The sequence below is a fragment of the Eschrichtius robustus genome, chromosome 11 (genome assembly GCF_028021215.1).
Source record: "Eschrichtius robustus isolate mEscRob2 chromosome 11, mEscRob2.pri, whole genome shotgun sequence".
In the NCBI taxonomy this organism is placed as follows: Eukaryota; Metazoa; Chordata; class Mammalia; order Artiodactyla; family Eschrichtiidae; genus Eschrichtius; species Eschrichtius robustus.
The window spans coordinates 15,782,175-15,804,460 of NC_090834.1; the positions used below are offsets into that span (position 1 = coordinate 15,782,175).

Below are 22,286 nucleotides of genomic sequence, written 5' to 3' on the forward strand. Positions count from 1 at the left end.
AGCCTGTTTATCTTAAGTTAGACATATGGAAGGAAAAGAAGGAAAATCTAAGTCTCTTTAGTGGTGTTCTTTGATAGCAGCTCTTGTTCAGTTAGGGGAGACAGTGAGAGTATAGACAAAAATTGATTTTTAAACTATGAGTAAGGCGTCTTAGTCCATTCGGGCTGCAATAATAAAATACCACAGACTAGGTGGCTTATAAACAGCAGAAGTTTATTGCTCACAGTTCCAGGCTGGGAGGTCTAAGCTCAAGGCACCAGCATGACTGCCTTCTGGTGAGGGCCCTCTTCCTGGTTCATAGCTAGTGCCTGCTCAGTGTGTCCTCCCATGGTGGCAGGGGCTAGAGGTCTCTCTGGAGCCTCCTTTATCAGGCACTAATCCCACTCATGAGGGTTCCACCCTCATGACCTAATCGATTCCCAAAGCTCCCACCTCCTAATACCATCACCTTGGGGATTAGGATTTCAACATGTGCATTTTGGGGGCACATTCAGACCATAACATATTGTATGCCATCTTTGTCTCTTAATATGAGTTACTGAGAAGTAGTTATTTTATTAGTATAACACTAATACTAATATTTTGAATGAAGTGAACTGCTTATCATTTTTACCTAATTGCTGTTAAATTATGACAGCAATTATATATCATTAAAATATTTACTACTTTTAAATTGTTTTTAACTACAACTCTAAACTTTATCATTATATATCACATCTTCATAGTTTGCTCTTCTTCAAATAGGATTATTGCTGTTTTCAACAAAAACTTCACTGGGATTCCTGTTTCAGCAAGTAACTCCCAGTTCCTACCCTCTTAGCTGTTCTCTAAGGGCAGCTCTGAGTTCTCATACCTTTATTCCTTTTTATTTTTTATTATTAATTTTTTGATGTGGACCATTTTCTAAATTTTATTTATTTATTTATTTTTGGCTGCATTGGGTCTTTGTTGCTGTGCGTGGGCTTTCTCTAGTTGCAGTGAGCGGGGCTACTCTTCGTTGTGGTCTGCAGGCTTCTTATTGCAGTGGCTTCTCTTGTTGCTGAGCTGGGGCTCTAGGCGTGCAGGCTTCAGTAGTTGTGGCGCAGTTATTTCTTTCTAGTATTCCATGACAGAAGTATACCACAAGTTATTTTTCCATTTTATCCATTGATGGATATTTGGATTGCTTTTAGTTCGGAGCTCTGACTAACAATTGCGATGAACATTGCATTCTTTTTTTTTTTTTTTTTTTTTAATTTTTTTATTTATTTATTTATGGCTGTGTTGGGTCTTCGTTTCTGTGCGCGGTCTTTCTCTAGTTGCGGCAAGTGGGGGCCACTCTTCATCGCGGTGCGCAGGCCTCTCACTATCGTGGCCTCTCCCGTTGTGGAGCACAGGCTCCAGACGCGCAGGCTCAGCAATTGTGGCTCACGGGCTTAGTCGCTCCGCGGCATGTGGGATCCTCCCAGACCAGGGCTCGAACCCGTGTCCCCTGCACTGGCAGGCAGATTCCCAACCACTGCGCCACCAGGGATGCCCCGAACATTGCATTCTTAAACATTAATGTGCATTCTTAAACATTTAAGAGTATAAACCCAGGAGTAAAGTTGCTAGGTTGTACTGTATGTCTGTTTTCAGATTTTACTGGGTGATGCTAAACTGGTGTGTCAGTTTGTGTGAGGGTTCCCATTCCTGCATGTCTTCACCAGTGCTGTGTATTTTTTTAAAATTTGTTATTGGAGTATAGTTGATTTACAATGCTGTGTTAGTTTCAGGTGTACAGCCAAGTGAATCAACTATACATATACACATATCCACTCCCCTTCAGATTCTTTTCCCATATATGCCACTACAGAGCACTGAGTAGAGTTCCCTGTGCTATACAGTAGGTCCCTATTAGCTATCCACTTTCTGTATAGTAGTGTGTAGTGCTGGATATTATTACACATTATAATTTTTGTCAGTTTGGTGAGTGTGTAATGGTTATCTCATTGTGGTTTTAGTTTTTAATTTTGTCTTTAATAATGAGATTGAACTCCTTTTCATGTCTTTGGCCTTTTTTGTGAAGTGTCTGCTTAAGTAAGTCTTTTGCCCATTTTTCTACTGGGTTGTCTGTCTTACTGATTTATAGGAGTTTTTGTTTCAATAATAAGGATATGAGTCTTTTGTTTTGTGGGTTACAAATAGCTTCTCTCATTTCGTGATTTCTCATTTCACTCTTTAAAATATCTTTCAATGAATAGACATTTTAGTATAATTTTGTTATGAGCAAGGCAGACTTTATTTTTTAAATTTTATTTATTTATATTTATACAGCAGGTTCTTATTAGTTATCTGTTTTATACATATTAGTGTATATATGTCAATCCCAATATCCCCAATTCTTCCCACCCCCCGCCCTGCTTTCCCCCCTTGGTGTCTGTACGTTTGTTCTCTATGTCTGTGTCTCTATTTCTGCCTTGCAAACGGGTTCATCTGTACCATTTTTCTAGATTCTACATATATGTGTTAATATACAATATTTGTTTTTCTCTTTCTGACTTACTTCACTTTGTATGACAGTCTCTAGGTCCATCCACGTCTCTAAAAATGACCCAATTTCATTCCTTTTTATGGCTGAGTAATATTCCATTGTATATATGTGCCACATCTTCTTTATCCATTCGTCTGTCGATGGACACTTAGGTTGCTTCCATGTCCTGGCTGTTGTAAATAGTGCTGCTATGAACATTGGGGTGCATGTGTCTTTTTGAGTTATGGTTTTCTCTGGGTATATGCCCAGTAGTGGGATTGCTGGGTCATATGGTAGTTCTTTTTTTACTTTTTTAAGGAACCTCCATACGGTTCTCCATAGTGGCTGTATCAATTTACATTCCCACCAACAGTGCAAGAGGGTTCCCTTTTCTCCACGCCCTCGCCAGCATTTGTTGTTTGTAGATTTTCTGATGATGCCCATTCCAACCGGTGTGAGGTGATACCTCATTGTAGTTTTGATTTGCATTCCTCTAATAATTAGTGATGTTGAGCAGCTTTTCATGTGCTTCCTGTCCTAGACATTTTAGCATAATTTTAATGTAACCGAATTTACCATCTTTTCCTTTATGATTTGTGCCTTTTGCTTCTTGTTTAAGAAATCCTTCCATCCCCTGAGGCTATAAAGATAGTCTCCTTTATTGTTTTATAAAAAACTTTGTAGTTTTACCTTTTACATTAAGTCTGTGATCCACCTGGAATTAATTTTAGGATATGATGTGAGGAAGGTGTCCTATTTAATTTTTTCCCATATGGAAAATCAGATGCACCTGTGCCATTTACTGAGAAATTCATCCTTTTCTCAGTGATATACAGTGCCTACTCTCCTTTTCAGTGCGCTGTTTTTAAAGCAACTTGTAAAGAAGCAGTATGTCTCAAGCCCTGTATGCCTTTGGGAATTACATAAGCAGAACAAAGGGTTGGCAGTCAAGAAGAAAATGAAAAACAGTAGAATATAATAACTCAGGAGTTTGGAAGTTGTATAAAAATAGTTATGGGATGTACATTTACCTCAATATAAACATATACCTGATGCTGAAAGCACAGTGTGGATGCGGGCTTTGAGGGCATCCGGGCTGGCATTATAGGCTGGGCCTTGTGCTTAGTAAGTTTTGGGGTTTTTTTTAAACTTTAAATTTGAACATGTTACTTAATGACCCTCACTTTCCCAGACGTAAAACAAAAATAACGCTCATCTCAGTGAGATAATAAATACATGGTACGATAACACAGCACTTGACAGAGTGTCCCTTGAAAAATGGCTGTTTATTCCACAGAATTCAAAGTGCTGCACCAATGGGAAAACTGTGGCACTGAGAGAGACGAATCAGGGCAGCCCAGGATACTTGGCTCTCCAGGGTCCTTGCCACTCAGCTGAGTGGCCGCGTTGCTCGTTTCTAAGTTCCCTGAACAAATTTACTCATAGTTCAGAATTATTATTTATTGGTTGTCATCCAACGTAAGAAAGGCCTTATTTTATTCGTAGTGTGACATTCCGGATGATTCAGAATGAATCTAGGTTATGTTCTTAGTTCATTCCTATGACTTAGCATTAAGACAGATTAACTAACAAAAATTCTGAGGGGAAAGTATACCACTTCTATTCTAGAGTAATTACATGTGATATAGTTTTCCCTCAGATGAAAGTTGCATAGTACTTGGATGACATTATATGGATGCTGCAGACCACCTTTTCCTTCTTTGAAATGTTTTTCTCCTCTCTCAGCTTTCTTTTTATAATGATATATTTCTCTCTCCCTTTTGCTCCTTTTTCTTTCTATTCCTGCACCTAAAGCATAGGAAGTACCTATGGGTGTTTCCTAAGCCTTGATTCCCAGCCATCCTTTTTTCTCTACTTATTCTTTCAAAAAACTTGTATCCATTCATTACTGCAACTCATTTCATCAGAACATCTTCACTTGAATTTCTTCTCACCTTCTTAAACTCAATCCAGGACCCCCCAAAAATTTTTTTCTTCCCAAATCAACTCCTCTCTACTTTTCACTCCTTTTCATCCCATGTATTATTATCTGTCCTCAAGTACTGTCCAGTCTTTTTTCAAAATAATTTTTGAGTTGTCTTTCTCATTTTCACTATTTCTACTTTCTCACAGGCCTTCTACTTCACGTCACACTTAATCTAGTCTTGCTTTCAGGTTCGTTTTACTGCATCTGCCCGTACCAGAGGTTCTAACGACTCATTACTGTAAGAGTGGTTCTCAAACCTCTTTGGAAACAGTTGTTTTATCTGTTTACATTCAGATGTCTAAATTATTTCCAGGAGATCCAGTAGGTCTGAAGTAAGGTTTGTGGATCACTCTAAGTACATTGGTGATTCTGATGTACACACAGGGTTGAAAATCAATGGTTGGAAGAGGACAGGGGATGGGATGGGTAGTGCTTATGATTAGATGTAATTATTAAGATAGCAGTTTTCTATTTGGGTGGTGGGTTCAGGGGTGCTCACTGCATAACTAAAAATAAGTAACTACTTCTAGAAGAAAGCATAGGGGTAAATCTTTGTGACCTTGGGTGAGGCAATGATTTCTCAGATATGACACCGAGAGCATAAGTTACAAAAGAAAATCTAGATAAATTGGACTTCATCAAAATTGAAAACTTTTGTGCATCAAAGGGCACTATCAAGAAAGTGAACAGATAATCCACGGAATGGGAGAAAATATTTGCAAATCATATCAACGGACTTGTATCCAGGGAATATAAATAACTCTTACAACTCAATAATAAAAAGTTAACCCAATTTAAAAATGGGCAAAAGATTTTTTTTTTAAAATAAATTTATTTATTTATTTATTTATTTTTGGCTGTGTTGGGTCTTCGTTTCTGCGCGAGGGCTTTCTCCAGTTGCAGAGAGCGGGGGCCACTCTTCATTGTGATGCGCGGGCCTCTCACTGTCGCGGCCTCTCTTGTTGCAGAGCACAGGCTCCAGACGTGCAGGCTCAGTAGTTGTGGCTCACGGGCTTAGTTGCTCCGCGGCATGTGGGATCTTCCCAGACCAGGGCTCGAACCCGTGTCCCCTGCATTGGCAGGCAGATTCTCAACCACTGCGCCACCAGGGAAGCCCAAGGGCAAAAGATTTGAATAGACATTTGTCCAAAGAAGATATACAAATGGCCAATTAGCACATGAAATGATGCTCAACATCATTAGCCATAAGGGAAATGCAAATTAAAACCAATCCCCCACCCAGGATAGCTGTCATTTAAAATGTATAAAAAGATAGTAATAAGTGTTGAGAAGGGGCTTCCCTAGTGGCACAGTGGTTAAGAATCCGCCTGCCAACACAGGGGACACAGGTTTGAGCCCTGGTCCAGGAAGATCCCACATGCCTCGGAGCAACTAAGCCCATGCGCCACAATTACTGAAGCCCACGGGCCTAGAGCCTGTGCTCCGCAACAAGAGAAGCCACCACAATGAGAAGCCCGCACACCTCAACAAAGAGTAGCCCCCGCTCGCCACAACTAGAGAAAGCCCGCGTGCAGCAGCGAAGACCCAATGCAGCCAAACATTAAAAAAAAAAAAAAAAAGTGTTGGGAAGGATGTGGATAAATTGGAACTCTTGTACATTGTTGATGGAAATGTAAAGTGTTGCAGCCACTTCAGATAACGGTTTGTGCAGGTCCTGAGAAGACCAAACATGGAGTTACCGTATGACCCAGCAGTTCCACTACTAGGTATATACCCAAGAGAAATGAAAACATACATCCACAAAAAAACTTATGTGAATGTTCATAGCAACATTATTCATAGTACCAAAAAAAAAAAAAGAATCAACCTAAATATCCATCAACTGATGAATGGATACATAAAATGTGGTGTGTCCATACCATGGAATATTATTCAGCAGTAAAAAAAGAATGAACTAGTGATAGATGCTACAGTGTGTATGAACCTTGAAAACACTATGCTAATTGAAAGAAGCCAGTCACAAAAGACCACATATTGTATGATTCCTTTTATATGAAATGTCCAGAGTAGTCAAATCCATAGAGACAAAAAGTTGATTAGTGATTGTCTAGGGCGGAGGCATTGGTGGGAGAGTTGAGGGGGGAGATATGGAGAGTGACTGCTAATTGGTACAGGGTTTCTTTTTAGGTTGATGAAAATGTTCTAATATTGATTGAGGTAATGGTGTACAACTCTATGAATACACTAAAAACCACTGAAAGTACACTTTAAATGGGTGAATTTTATATAATAAGGCTATAGAAGAGAAGTCTAAATAAAAGCAGGCCGCATGTGGAGCAATGGTGAGAGTGTGCCAGGAACCAAAGATTATAATTAATTCATAATCAAATTCTTTGTATCCGAAATCTAATAAAATTCATAAATTTGGGGGAAATAGGAGAAAAGGAAAGAAAGAAAAGTCCACATGGTGAAATCTAGGGTCCTTGTTCTATCATTTAAAGCTATATTTTGTCTGGCCTGTTGCTACTGTGTAACGTTATTTTTTGCCATATGCCTCTGGTGAACCCTACATCATACCCAGGGCAGTTTCTTTATTGTTGCTTCAACTTAGCACACTAGTTCCAAGTGATCTGCCTTTACTCTGCTTTTGCCCAGCCACCACTTAGAAAACCCTTTCCACATCCCCCTCTGCTTCTCCAGCTCCAATCCACTCACCTTAAGTTCTGCTTTCTTTTTAAGTCCTTCCATAGGAACGTCTCTTTTCTGCCTTTGGTTCTTTCATAGGAACCAACACATTGCTCTACTGATTGGAAGGGTTCCAGAAATACATGTTAAATACATGAGTGAAGATAATGGAGGAACTTAAAGACCATGAAAGAGACATTAGGAATAAGAAGCTTTAGTAAAGACTGAAAGACATTTGGCTCAGCGGCTGAGCCAAAAATAAGATGAACAAGTCCATTCCAACAAGTGTCATAACAAGCATGGCAAAACAGATTTTGCTTAAATGTGCAACACTTTAGGGTTAGGAGTAAGAACAATACTTGGAATGATTAGAGGAGACCCCATGACAGGTTTACAAGACTAAAGGGTTTTTGCTTACTCTGTAATAGGAAATAGGAGCGAGCTGCTGGTGGGGGGTTTCTTGTTGAATCTTACTGAAATCTTGCTCTCGGTCATTGGGTCTAGCTGTTGAATGCAGCTGTGTGGCTGTAACATGCTGTGGAAGCAGGTGTTTCCCCCGATGTGGCATCTCTAGATGTCAGGCTCTGATCATGTCATTCATTCTTGCACACTCATTTCTCATATAAGCACCTAATAGCAATCTAAGCCTATAACCATCGCCGAAGATGGTTTCCTTTAATATTGTTTCCTTTGTAAAGATTTCCTGTTTGGTAGATTAAAAAACAAGCTCGTGCCATGAAGTCTGTGCCTTCTCCTGCCCGACAGAGTAAAAGCATAGAAAGGTTGCTAATTGTAGATAGAGCATTCATTGTTCAAAATGACAGATTTCCTATATACTTTAAGCTGTTTATTAGGAAGTTTTAAAATCAAGTGGTTTTAGGGCTTCCCTGGTGGCCCAGTGGTTAAGAATCCGCCTGCCAATGCAGGAGACACGGGTTCGAGCCCTGGTCCGGGAAGATCCCACATGCCATGGAGCAACTAAGCCCGTGCGCCACAACTACTGAGCCTGCGCTCTAGAGCCTTCGAGCCACAGCTACTGAAGCCCGCGAGCCGAGAGCCCGTGCTCCGCAACAAGAGAAGCCACCGCAATGAGAAGCCCGTGCACCGCAACGAAGACCCAACGCAGCAAAAAATAAATAAATAAATTTATTTAAAAAAAAAAATCAAGTGGTTTTAATTCATTGCCTGCCCTGTTGCATTCTCCGTTCAAAACACAAGCAGAATACTCCATGACTCTTCTGGACTTTGCTCTCCAGTCACACCAGTGTCAGAGTCCATTAGTTATTACAGACTCCATCAGCATGTCTTCCTCGCTGTGCAGAGAAGGCTAGTCGTGGGAAAGGACCTGGTGCAGGTCTTTGCCAACCAATTAAAAGATATATCAAGAGCCCTCTTTCTAGATAATTCCGAAAGATACCTGCTCTGCTGAATCTCATTTGTTGGGATTTTTAGCAACCTATCCCCAGTCTCTTAAGAAAAACAGGTTTCAGTGCATGCAGACTTTAACTTATAAATTAAAAGTACTGGGTTTCAAAAGCTGTAGGTTAGTTGGTAGGGCTTTAATTGCAGTTGCATTCATAGTCAACATTTGTTAAGTACCTACTGTGTTTAAATTAAACAGTATGCTAGGTAATGTGAGAGAGTCAGAGATGAAACAGGTATTTTTAAGGAACTAGGGAGAGAGGGGGTAGACCTCAACTAGAGAGATAGGATATTTTTAAGGAGCTAGAAGAATAGGATATTTATATATGTAAATACCCCAAATAAAGGAGGAATACAAAGTAATAAGGGAGTGCAGAGAAGGTAGGTGGAGGACATTTCTTATAGGAGATTCAGGAAGACTTGGCAGAAGAGGCATTTATTTTGCATTGATGAACGAGAGTATTGGATTTCTCTCCTTGAAGTAGCTATAGTGATTCTGATGATGGCTCTGACCTCTAAGCCCCTTGTGATCCTTAAGTTTTTTACAACCTTAGGAGGGCTGGCTGGGAGGTAGAGGCTCTAGTAGCTGGCCAGCTGCCAGTCAGTATGAAAAGGCTCCAGTAGCCAAGAGGTGATAAGAGGATTGGCCCAGTGATTTTATTGCAGTTTTATTGCAGTTTAATTTAGTGACCCTTTCTTGAGTCCCTGCTATGTATGAAAACACTGTGTGGAGACTAAAATAAATAAAACGATATCCCTCCCATTTACTAACTAGTGGAGGGTATAAACACATAATACAACTAAGTATAGCATGAGGCAGAGTTGTAATTGGGCTGTAGAGGTATAAGCAAAGGGCCACGGAAGCACAGAGGAGGAAGCCACTGGCATGGTATTTTGTGGTGGGAGTCAGTTTAGGCTTCATACAGGAAGTAATATTTGACTGGGCCTTGAAAATGAGTGCTCTTTCAAATGTGGCAAGGAAGGGAAAAAGCATGGCACAGAGAGTAAGTAGCATAAGAGAGGCACATAAACACAGGCTGTGCATAGTCTAGTGTTGCTAGAATGGCTAGGAGTGAGTTGGAAAGGTTGGGTGGAGCTGGGTCATGAGGACCTCAAGTGACAATGCTACCAGAGCTAGACTGTTCTGTAAGCAGAAGGGAGCCACCGAACGTTTTCGAGCAAGGAGGCAGCACGATGTGATTTGTGTCACGTTCACTGTGCTATGAATGGGTGGCTTAGAGGGAAATGAAATAGAGGGTAGTAAGCAAGAGCATCGGTCGAGGTCAGAGATAATAAGAGTATGAACTGAGGTGGGAGGAATGGAAATGGAAAGAAGGAGATAGGTTCAAGACACACTTACAGGGTAGAAGCAGTAAAAGCTGTACCTCCAGTTTGAAATGGAGGTGAGAAGGAGCAAGGAACAAAGATGGCAGTGCTCCTAGTGGCGCGAAGGTAGTGCCATGAATGAACATGGGAACATTGCTGGAAGAGCAGATTTGATTTTGGAAAATGGGGAGTTTGAGATGTTTCTTCCCAGGCAAGTACTGGAAGTTCATGTCAGGAACTTAAGCATGGTACCAGGGCCAAAGATATGAATTTGGAGAATCATTACCAAACAAATGAGAGTGGAAGCTGTGGGACCAGAAGAGCTGGCCCTGAGAAAATACAGGGCAAGGAGCGATAGTCAAAATCAGCACATGGTTTACTAGAAAGCACCTTCTGGAGAAGGTAGGAAGAAGAAAAGCAAATAGCAGAAGGAGGCAGAGTTGTCAACGAGAGTAAAACTAGGAAAGAGAGGAGAGTTTCCGAGAGTAGGGAGGTGCCCGGAGTCTTCAGCTGCTGGGACTGTGGGAATGTGGTAGTCCTGGGGGCAGGAGGGAGCTCTAGCCTGTCATACCTGCACGTTGTTCATCTAAATATCTATGTGCATAAAAGTATTTATAAGTCAGCGAGACTCTATCCTTTGCCTGCCATCCTTGTTCATTTTCTTAGTATTCCTCCCCAAACCGCACCCCTCCTATGTCCCGTCAACTCTCTCTTCAAACAGTGGGAGGGGGAGAAATGAAGGGGGGAAGTTGAAGCACAAAAGGAGTTGAAGTTAAAATGTAAGTGTTCGTGGTTTGTTTGTAAATAAGTTGCATATTCTTCCACCTTAATGATAATAAAGTCACTTTGTCTAATTTTTAAGTTCACTATATCTCTAGTGGTCATAAATGTGTTTGTCATAAGAAGTAAAAATAATCTGAAAATCCTGGGTCCAGGTGAGTAGACTTAACATGTATTTACTGACTCTGATGTGGTCTTAATATCAATCATTATCCAATTTTATTTTTGTTCTTAAAGAAATAAATTCCACTCACCTCACTCAGTCCAGATTTATGAAGGAAACGGTGCTGGTTTTGCTGACGTAAACCAATCATATTTACTTTTAGTTAACCATATGTCTTTTGCGTTCCAGCCCATCTGTATCTCTATTTCACTATTACTTTAAATTTAAGCGGCTGGTTATATAATTTCTAAAGGTTCTCTTTTCGTGTTTGATATTCAGACTTAAGGATCCAGAACCTTTATTCTATTGACTAGAAACTAGTATTCACTGGGTAAAGATAACATGAGTTATGTCCATTTGTCTTTCTAGATTTTGGCTTCAGTAACCTCTTCACCCCTGGGCAGCTGCTAAAGACCTGGTGTGGCAGCCCTCCCTATGCTGCACCTGAACTCTTTGAAGGAAAGGAATATGATGGGCCCAAAGTGGACATCTGGGTACGTGACTGCCTTCTCTTATACCCCGTAGCATTAGTTACCCTTGATTGATGACAGCTCTCCTCATCCTGGACAACACGTAGTACTGCACTAGAATTGATCACCTGTTCTTTGAATTCCCAATTCTTTGTGCAGTCTGTTCTTCAACCTTTGTCTTATGGACTGAGCCACAGAGTTCAACCTCCCCCTTTGCATCTGCAAAAAAAAAAAAAAAAATCCCTAAGGCAAGCTTGGATGGGTACCCTTGCCAAGAACAGAAATTCTTTCTGTTGTTGCCACTTGCCTTCTCCCTAGGATGAGTACTGAGAGAAATTCCAGTTATGTTCCCAAAAAGTAATGTCTGGAAGCAAAGAAGAATGCTGAGTATTCTAAAGATGATTGGCCTTGACAATGCCCCATATTATTTCTCATAAAAAAAGAAGAAAAAGTTTGTTCCATTATCTCGTGCATGACTCACCATTATCTTCATACACATACTATAATGGCCTTTTTTGTTTCCTCTGATGTGATTAATTGTACGTACTCTCCGTTTGGGATGCAGAGCCTCGGAGTCGTCCTCTATGTGCTTGTGTGTGGTGCCCTGCCATTCGATGGGAGCACACTGCAGAATCTGCGGGCCCGGGTGTTGAGTGGAAAGTTCCGCATCCCATTTTTTATGTCCACAGGTAAGGGAGTTGCCATCACACAGCTATGACTGGGTTCATGGAACATTAGACATGCTAAGTTATCCCAGGAATTGAGTGGCAGAGTATAAATTGCCCATTTAACCACCTTTTTTGGCTCCGGTTTGCTGAATTGACACCTCCGGAGGCAAGGTTCTATAGGAACAGAGCATCTAGGCTTTGGCATCAGATAACCCTCCTGAGTTTGGCTCTGGGCTCTACATAGGACGACTCGTGTGGTGTGGCAGATTACTAAGTCTTTCTGAGCTTCAGTTTCCTCGTCAATAAACGGCTGACAGTTTTGTGAGGGCTGCTACTATGAGAACTAAATTAAATAATGTGTGTAAAGTTAATAGGTCCATCGCATAGTAGCAGTAGCCATAGTAGTTTCACCCCTGTCTTCACCTCATCTCTCACCCTTTTTCAGGATGATATTTCTATTTAATGGGGCCCCATTGAGGTGTGGTAATAAATGCCAAGGATAAAGCAGGCTTTGCATCTTAATCTTGCTGCTACTACATTTCCTGCTTCTATGACATTTATCCCCCAGACTCAAAAAGTGCTTTTTAAATGAGTGGGCAATAGGGTAAGTAGCTCTTAGAAGAATTTAACACTGAAAACAGACACCAGACTCCCAGAATCTACAGTGTTTCATCACCATCTATATGCACGTAAGAAAAGAACATTTTGGAGGCAATGCTGTAAGCAATCTATTTAGTTTTTCTTAATCATGATTTCACTTTAAGGAACAACATACAGAGGCTATGTCCACTGGGTTGGCAACACAGTATAAGCACGTGGGAATTACGTTTTAGAATAAATGAGAATTGCATCTAGAATAAATTTCAGAAATTTTATTTCTAAAATGCATTTTCGAAAAAAGCTGTGAGAAAAATAAAATAGAGAAGGGGCGTTAGGGATGGTGGGTGGGTGGTTATTTGGAAAGGTATGTCAGGGAACCCCTTCCCTGAGAAGTCAGCATTTCAGCGAAGGCTTGGAGAAGGCAAGGGCATGAGCCGTGCGGTCTGAGGAAGAGCTTTCCAGGCTGAGGGGACGGCAGGTGGAAAGGCCCCAGTGAGGGAGCACAGACGGAAGCCTCTGTGCTGGAAAGGAATGAATGAGGGGACAGGGGAGGTGCCGCCAGAGAGGCAACAGAGAGCTCACTTTGAGGGCTTAGTCAGTCAGTGTAAAGGCCTTTTTCACTCGGAGTGAAATGCAAAGGATCAGAGGATTTTAACAGAGGAATGATACTATCTGACTTTTCGTTTTTTTCTGACTTTTACTATGCATATTTTCAAACATGCAAAAATATCTAAAGAACTTTACGGTGACTTTTGTTTTCTAAAAAAATCACTTTGGCAGCTCTGTTGGTTGAAAGGTTCAAGGGCTGAAGGAGGGAGACCAGTTAGTAGGAGACTTTTGCAATAATCCAGATGAGAGATATTGGTGGCTAGTTCCCAGAGTGGGGTGTACAGGTGGGGATGGTAAGTCGTCAGATGCAAGAGATAATACAGGGGCTTCCCTGGCGGTCCACTGAATAAGACTCCACGCTCCCAATGCAGGGGGCCCAGGTTTGATCCCCGGTCAGGGAACTAGATCCCGCATGCCGCAACTAAGAGTTTGCATGCTGCGGCGAAGATCCCTCATGCCACAACTAAGACCTGGCACAGCCTAGACAAATAAATAAATACATAAATATTTTTAAAAAAGAGAGAGAGAGATAGTATGTACTGTGTGGCAGGCTCTGTTTCAAGCATTTTGCAAACATTAACTCATTTAATTACTTTAACAATCCTGTAAGATACATGGGACTATTACCCCCATTTTATAGGTGATAGAACTGAAGCCAGGAGATGTTTAGCAGTTTTCCCAAGATAACACAGCTACTAAGTGACTAAACTAGAATTTGAGCCTAGGCAGTCTGGCTCCAACAACATATATGTGGGATTTGATGTGAGAGAAAAAGTAATTATTAAATTAATAATCCAGGGGTTTTGGCTTGAGCAACTGGAAGGATGGATTAACTGCTAACAGAGATGGGAATGGAGAGATATTTTAGATGTGTTAGTTTGAGATGCCCATTAGACATCTAAGTTGAGATATTGTATAGGCAGTTGAATATAGGACTGTAGCTTAGTTGGGAGTGGTGGGCTAGCGATACACATTTGGGAATGATCGGTATATAGATAATACAGTATTTTAAGCTCTGAGATAAGGTCACGTTTTAGGCCATGATTGCAGAGAAGAGAAGACGTCTAAGGATTAATCTCTGGGACACACTAATATTCAGAGATCAGGAACGTGAAGAGGGATCAGCATTGGAATGGCTAGTAAGGTAAGCCAGAGAGTCCTCTGTCCTAGAAGACAAGTGAAGAGAATGTTTCAAGGAGGAGGGAATGAGGAACTGTGTGGGGTGCTGCTGATAGGTCAGATGACTGAGAACTTGTTGGAGGACGGAGGGAACGGAAAGCACCCATTGAACTGAGAAGGCATCTTGAGACCGAAAAACAAGGTAGGCAGCTCCAGGTGATCAGTGGGTCAGTTTATTATAGGGTAACTTACAGAGTAAGTAGGATCCGGCAGACAACCATCCAGGAACATTCACAACGGTACTGTGCACTGCCAAGGGGACAATTTTATAGTTAACCTAAGGGGGGTGGGTATGTGCTTGGAAACAGTAAGTGCATTCCTAAGTCAATATTTATTAATGGGTAGCTAGTCTATTAATGGGCACCAGGAATATGTCAGCAAAGGTCTTCATCATTGTTTGGAGACCACCAGAGCACAGAGGCCACCTGGACCTAATGATCATGAGACAATGTCTATTAACTACAGAGTCCTTGATGACAGAGAAGTGACTTAGCACAGTCCTAGGTAGGGTCAGTGGAAGGACAGGAGGCATGGTAGGAGCCCAAAATGTCATCAGTTATGCCAACAGCCATACAGAACTGAATATCGGATTTAAAGGTTTGGAGATCACTGATGATCCTGAAGTACGTTTTGGTGGAGGAGCAGGAGGAAAACACTAACTCATGTAGATGCAACCGAAAAGGAGTAGAAGGGAAGTGGAGAAAGGAAATAGACACAGCTCTTTCCAGTTTTACTCTGGAAGGAAGCAGAGAAGGGGTGTAGTGTATTGTTCTGGCCGGAGTCACCAGTGATCTTGTCATAATCTATTGGCTATCCTCAGTCTTTATCTTCATGACTGCCCAGCAGTATTTAGTGCTAAATGCTAAAAGTTCACCACTCCTTTCTTTCTTTTTTTAAATATAAACTTTATTTTTTAGAGCAGTTTTGGGTTCGTAGCAAAATTAAGCAGAAAGTACAGAGAGCTCCCGTATACATCCTGTCCCCTCACACCCATAGCCTCCTCCACTGTCAGTGTCCGGCACCAAAGTAGAACATTTGTTACGGTCCATCAACCTGCAGCGACACTACACTGGATTACCATCTGAAGTCCATAGTTTACTAGGGCTCACTTTTGGTGTTGTACATTCCGAGGGTTTGGACAAATACATAATGACATGTATCCACCATTATAGTATCATTCAGAGCAGTTTCACTGCCCTAAGAATCCTCTGTGCCTATTCATCCCTCCCGCTCCCTTAACCTCTGGCAATCAAGGATCATTTTACTGTCTCCACAGTTTCGCCTTTTCCAGAATGTCATATAGTTGGAATCATACATTATGTAGCCTTTTCAGATTGGCTTCTTTCACTTAGTAATATGCATATAAGGTTCCTCTATGTCTTTTCGTGGATTAATAGCTCACTTCTTTTTAATGCTCAATAATACTCCATTGTCTGGATGTACCACAGTTTACTTATCCATTCACCTGCAGATGGACATCTTGGTTGTTTCCAGGTTTTGGCAATAATGAACAAAGCTGTTATAAATATCCGTGTGCAGGTTTTTGTGTGGATGTAAGTTTTTAACTCATCTGACTAAATACCAGGGAGTGTGATTGCTGGATTATACCATAAGAGTATGTTTAGTTTTGTAAGAAACCACCAAAGTGTCTTTCAAAGTGGTTGTACCATCTTGCATCTCCACCAGCATTTGGTATTGTCAGTGCTTTGGATTTTTGCCGTTCTAATAGATGTGAAGTGGTATCTTGTTATTTTAATTTTTAATCCCTGATGATGTATGATAGTTAACATTTCATATGCATGTTTACCATCTGTATATCTTCTTTGGTGACATGTCTAAATGTTTTGCCCATTTAAAAAATTTTATTTATTTATTTATTTATTTATTTATTTATTTGGCTGTGCCGGGTCTTAGTTGCGGCATGGGAACTCTTAATTGCGGCACGGGAACTCTTAGTTGCGGCACGTGGGATCTAGTTCCCCGACTAGGGGATCGAACCCAGGCCCCTCCTGCATTGGGAGTGGGGAGTCTTAGCCACTGGACCACCGGGGAAGTCCCTTGCCCATTTTTAAATTTGGTTGTTTGTTTTCTTATTGTTGAGTCACTCCTTACTTTTTAAAACACTTTTTTTTCCATTGCTTCTCAGATGCCACGTTCTCCAGTTTTCCTCCTGTCTCTCTGAGTACACCTTGTTTGCCAGATTTCTCTTTCTCTGTTCATCCTTTAAATCTTTTCTTCTTGCATCTTATTCACTGCCGTGGCTCCAGGGAACCCAGTGATGTTCAGTCCCCAGCTAACACTTGGGTAACTCTCTGGCCCAGACCTCTCCTCTGGGATGAGAGGCTAGACATCCAGCCAGTTGCTACCAGTCAGCTTTACTTGTATGTCTTGAATTCACATCAATGGAAACATTTTCAAAACTGAATTTAATCCCTCCCTATAATTGCTCCATTCTGTGTTCCCTATCTTAGTGAATGGTGTCACCGTCTGACCAAGAAGCTAGCCTTGATTCCTCCTCTCTTACCATCACCACAGCCGCTCACTTAACCAAATCCTGTAGATTCAAGCCTCCATTCCTGTAGACGCTTCTGTAGTGGCTCTTGCCTGGATTAAATAATAGCCAATTAAATGGACGCCTGGCTCCAGCCTTATCCCTCTCTAATGCATTCTCCACACGGCTGCATGAGTAATGTTTCTAAACTATATACGACAAAACACACACACACACACACACACACACACACACACACACACAAATTTGGTTATATCATTTTCCGGCTTAAACTTTTCAATGGTTTACCATTGCCTCTAGGTTGAAGTTCGTTCCTTAATGTGGCTAGAGCACTGACTTCATTTTTGACCATGAGCATAGTAAAAGATACATTTTATACAGTGACCTAGAAAATACATATATACATACAACTGAACGAAAGTTTTTTTAAAAAGCAAAACTTGTCTTTACTAGGTGCAGTGCACTCTAATACATTTTATTCTGTTACATTAAAAATGTTAATTATAACTTACTGAATTGATCTCATGACTGCTTTTTGAAAAACAATGACATAGTAATACTTCTGTGACCTGGCTTGTGCCTATCTCTGCAGCCCCAGATCCCATTCTACATCTAGTTGCCCTAATTTCCTTCTGGTTCCCTGAACGAGTGATACTCTCTGGAGCAACTCCCTCTGCATGGGGTACTTCTTCCTCCCCCTACCCTACCCCATGACACCCACTCCTGTATTCTAGAGCAAGAAATTAGATGTGATAAAAATAAGAATCTAGATAATTTCTACCAGTCTTTCTTTTATCATAGGACTTCCCAAACATTTCATTGTAATTGTTTCTTTCATTATATATCTTCCATACCAGACTGTGAGCTTAGAGAAAGTAAAGACAAAATGTGGGGTTTTTTTCACAGTTGTCTCTAGCCTAGCAGAGTATCTGGCATGTAGTAGGATTTAGTAAACAGTATGTAGATGGTAAATAGGATCCTGCTTAAAACCCTCCAGTCGCTTTCATTTACACTTAGAAAACAATTCCAAAAGTCATTATTATTATGGCCTACAAGGCACACTGTGGTTGGCCCCTCTCTTTAATCTCATTTCCTGCTTCTCTTCCCTTTAGGCCCCGAGCTCCAGTTACAGAGGCGTCCTTGCTGTTTCTCAGACTTTCCAAGTGCATGCATTCCTGTTTCCTCACATATTTACATGGCTTCCTCACCTAACTTGAGGTTTCTGCTTAAGTGTCCCCCCAGAGAGGCCTCTCCTGATACCCCCGTCATTCTCGTTCCATAACTCTGCTTCACGGTTTTTCATGGCACTTAACCACTACCTGACATTATTTGTTTACTGTGTCCCCACCCCTCATCCCCACTGCCTCTTGACTGTAATACAATTTTGTTTTTGTTCACTGCTGTATTCCCATGGCTTAGGACAGTGCATGGGTCCTGGTAGGCACTCAGTAAGTATTTGTTGAATGAATGAATGCATGCATAGATTTGTTACAGTGCTCACTACCGAATAATTCAAATAATAATATCAATAACGGTAACTTACATTTCTTTAGGGCTTTCAAGTTTACAAAGTATTTCCTATACTTGATCTAATTTGAGCTATGTAATTGTACTCTGGAATTGGTATTGACACTAGCATTTATCATTTTACCAATGAAGTTTAAGAAGCTGAAGTTTAAAGAAATTAGTTGACATGCCTAAAGCCACACAGGTAATAAGTGACCAAGTTAGTACTCAAATTCAGTGTCTGCTCTACTACACCACACCGCTGCAAAGAAAGGGCAGTGTAAACAAACCACTTCCTCTGCTTTTCCAGTGTCCACAGTGTTTCCTGTGAACAACTTGGATCCGTTCTCCCCTCCACCTCCACATCATGGCAAAAGATTTTTACTCAAGCCTTACCGGAGCTGGCTTCCGATCGTGGATGCTGGTGAAATAGCTAACCATGCTGTCAGCCGTATTGTGTCTCAGTGCTTAGAAATAAACCATGGAACATTTTAACTACTTAGAAAGAGCTAATATTTATAACATGATATACGTTAACACGGAAGTTTGAAGACTCATAGAACGCCAACATAATTATCCTAAATGTGGTCACTTTTTAATCCTGGACAAGTAATTCCCTAAGTAGGAATAACATTTTTTGTAAGATTAAGTACAGGAAATGACAAACAACCCAATCTAGGAAATGAGTAGACGGTTGCTGTGTTACTAGTGTGATCTCTCTGCCCTCAGGGACATACGTGTGCTCGGCCTTGCCTACCAGCGTAGGCCTGAATCCCAAGGCCCTTCGAGACTGCTGTCAGAAGGATAAAGGCACGGGAGAAAATGAATGCATAAGATGGTTTAGTCTTCTCTCAGCTTAGACTTCCTTCAAGTACCAAAAAGTTTCGAGTTCACGTAAAGGAAACCTAGAGTCTGTCCCTGAGTTCTTTTTGCTGATTACACCTCTAGTTTCTAGGCATAATTGCACCTCGTTAGACCTACAGTTAATTCTTTATATGGAGGCTGGAGCCAGCCGCTTTCCAGCCTGTCAGGTCAGCCATTACTGTGCTACAGATAATAATGTAGTTGAGGGAAGTCCTAAGACACAAGATCCTTTTTTTCTCAGGCTGTTGTCATAGACTTGAACTGAATTTATCCATTTTTCTGCCAGAAGGATCCAGAAACTCCAGCAGAGCTGGTGTCGTTTTTCAAATGAGCATTTGGGTGGCCGAGTGGGGAAGGCCTCATGGTCCAGCTTCTTCTAGCCAAGTTGAATTCCAGAGCATCTACAGCTGTGTGGGAGGCCATGCTACACAAATGGATACAGTTAAAGAATTCTAAGCATCTCTTTATTGTCAGTAATGTGTGGAATGAAGTGTCCTCCCAATTAGTGGATATTTCTAGGCCTAGTCTTGTTCGTATGATACAACCTTCCCTTCGTGGACATCCCGAGATATACTAAAGACATACTTTCAAGTTGCAATGACAGTGGTATAAATTTAAGAGGATTTATTCAAGGGGGATCGATATTATACGACCTAGTTCAATAGCTATGTATGTGTCTTCCTCTCCTCTTCCCTAGAATGCAAACTCCTTTATATCAGAACTGTGTTTCACACACACATCATCACCCTCCCATAAGCCTTAAGAGCAACTGGTATGGCGTAAATATTCAGTAAATTTTTTTTAGTGAAAAATTGAATCATCACTTACCTATAGACTCTTCCATCAGACTCTTGCATTTTATTATTAAAGTGATAGGTAACTCACTGATGATCTGAATTATTAATTGGTTTTATGTACTTTTATTATATACATTATTATGTAAATGACCAGGTCAAGTGATTTCTAGTTTTTAAAAGGGTTTGATCTACGATAGGGTTGGCTTTCAATGTCTCAAGTAAAATACATTTGGTCTAGGCAAGTGTTTCTGGATTAAACTTCTCAGAGCATCCCAGAGAGCAGTTAGGTAAAACTCTGAGCCTAAATTGTAAAAGGATTCAAAGTTGAACCTTGCTGTTTTTTTGAGTTTCTGCAGAAGGTGAGACCTGACGTGGCCACATATGTTAGCAGTCGCTTTCTCTGAGTTCCGGTCCCACTGACGGAAGCCAACAACGTAAAGTTTTTTGAGCACCAAGCTCAGTCACTACCAGTATGTTTTTAAAAACCATCAGAGGCCTACTTCTTAAAGCCTAGTTTGTCTTATTCACCACTTATATCATCTGCTAGCAGATATAGTAAGGTCAGTCATTTATTGGGTTGGCCAAAAAGTTCGTTTGGGTTTTTCGGTAACATCTTATGGAAAAACCCGAACGAACTTTTTGGCCAGCCCAATATTTAGCTGAAGGAAAATTAATTTACAGTGAACAAAATGCATTGAGACAAGTATATAGGGATCTCTTGTGGACAATATTTTTGAGTCTTTATTGATTAGACTTCATTGTGACTTAATTAATTGTAATACTGCATAAGCATTTTATCCCTGGGAATGCAAGACCCGGGCTTACATTATGCTTCTGATGGAGACTACCGTGCAGCTACTACCAAAAAGCTTCTACTTAGATGCAAACGATCCTGCCCTGATTGGCTTACTCATCAAGAACCACACAGCAAGCGGGATTGGGACAGGAGATTAAAGTAACTCGCCCATCAGTCTCCGTATACTAAGGAGCTCAGAGTTCTCATACTTTTTTAAGGTATACTCAGCCGCTAGGGAGACAACCTGTGTAGTGCTTTCGTGTTAGTGAGTGCAGAAATCCACATGATGTCAGGAACGAGGCTAGGGCTACCTCAGAGTTAAGCAAGCCTCCCCTGACCAGCTCTGCCGTGATTTTACCTAATATGATAGAAAACCAGGGGGTAAATATGGGCACTGCCCTATCTCTTACTACCCTTTTCAAGCACACTGTCTCCTAGCGTCAGCAACCCTACAGAGAAAAATAGCGTAAGGGAAGAAGTTCTAGATGGAAGGACTCCAGAGATTTGAATAGTAGCTAACATCCATTGAGCACTTTCTTGGTACCAGACATTGTTGCATTAACCTATTTAATATTTAAAACAACCCTATGAGGTAGGCTGCTATTGTCATTTGATAGACAAGACAGTTGAGGCATGGTAAGGATAAGTAACACACCCAGAATCACACAGCTGGGAAGTGGCGGAGCTGAGATGTGAGCCCGTGCACTCTGGCTTCAGAAGCCACCTAACTGTCTTCGATTGTACTTCAATTCTCAGTGAGTACATATCTCACAGGTTATTCCCAGTATCCAGAGAGTCCTGGAATGGGTATCTTTGCCCATCTGCATCTGGATTATTTTTGGAAAAAAGTGTTAGTATCAAGGACTATGTATTGGACTCTGATGTAAAACTGAACCAGAGTTTTCTTCCACTATAATGATTGCTGTTAGGACTTAAAATATATTTGAATAATAAGGTAGTGTAAGTGACAAATTTGTATTTAAAAAATGTGAACTGCAAATTGGACAGCCTCTAGTATAACAGTGTGGCATGTCAGGGGCTTTTCAAGGTCAAGGCTGCAGGTAAATGTGGTCATCCCCAGCCTTTAAGCCAACGTCTCCTAATTTCTAAATCTTAATTCTGGCAAGATCACAGCCACCTTGAAAATAAGCAAAGTTCAAGAAATAGATGTTGGTTTTCTAATAAATGGATATCTATGGGTCAAACACTTGTTTTCTCCTTAGTCTATCTCAGGTTGATAAACTGTTAAAATGGAAGTTTTAGCCTCTCAGCCTAACTTCATGGATTCCTAATAGAAGCTTTTCTTATCTGCGCCATCATTATTTGCTAAATTGTGCCAAGCCATCTCCCTTTGGCCTCTGTTCAACCATAGAAAGTGTCTCACAGGACTTTGGTTGTAAGGAACTTTATTTCTATTCCAGAACATTCTGATAATAATTTGCAGAAACCAGTGGTGGTAGAATTTGTATT

The 22,286-nt window shown here is 40.9% G+C and overlaps 1 protein-coding gene across 4 annotated transcripts in view; it reads left to right on the plus strand.

Moving 5' to 3' along the window:
* SIK3 (SIK family kinase 3) overlaps nt 1-22,286 on the plus strand; it is a 252,510-nt gene that overhangs the window by 189,631 nt on the left and 40,593 nt on the right. For all 4 annotated transcript variants that reach the window (XM_068554683.1, XM_068554685.1, XM_068554684.1 and 1 more), the window contains exons 5-6: nt 11,185-11,309; nt 11,851-11,974. In XM_068554683.1, the coding sequence (XP_068410784.1) occupies nt 11,185-11,309; nt 11,851-11,974 (249 nt within the window). The remainder of the gene's footprint in view (nt 1-11,184; nt 11,310-11,850; nt 11,975-22,286) is intronic.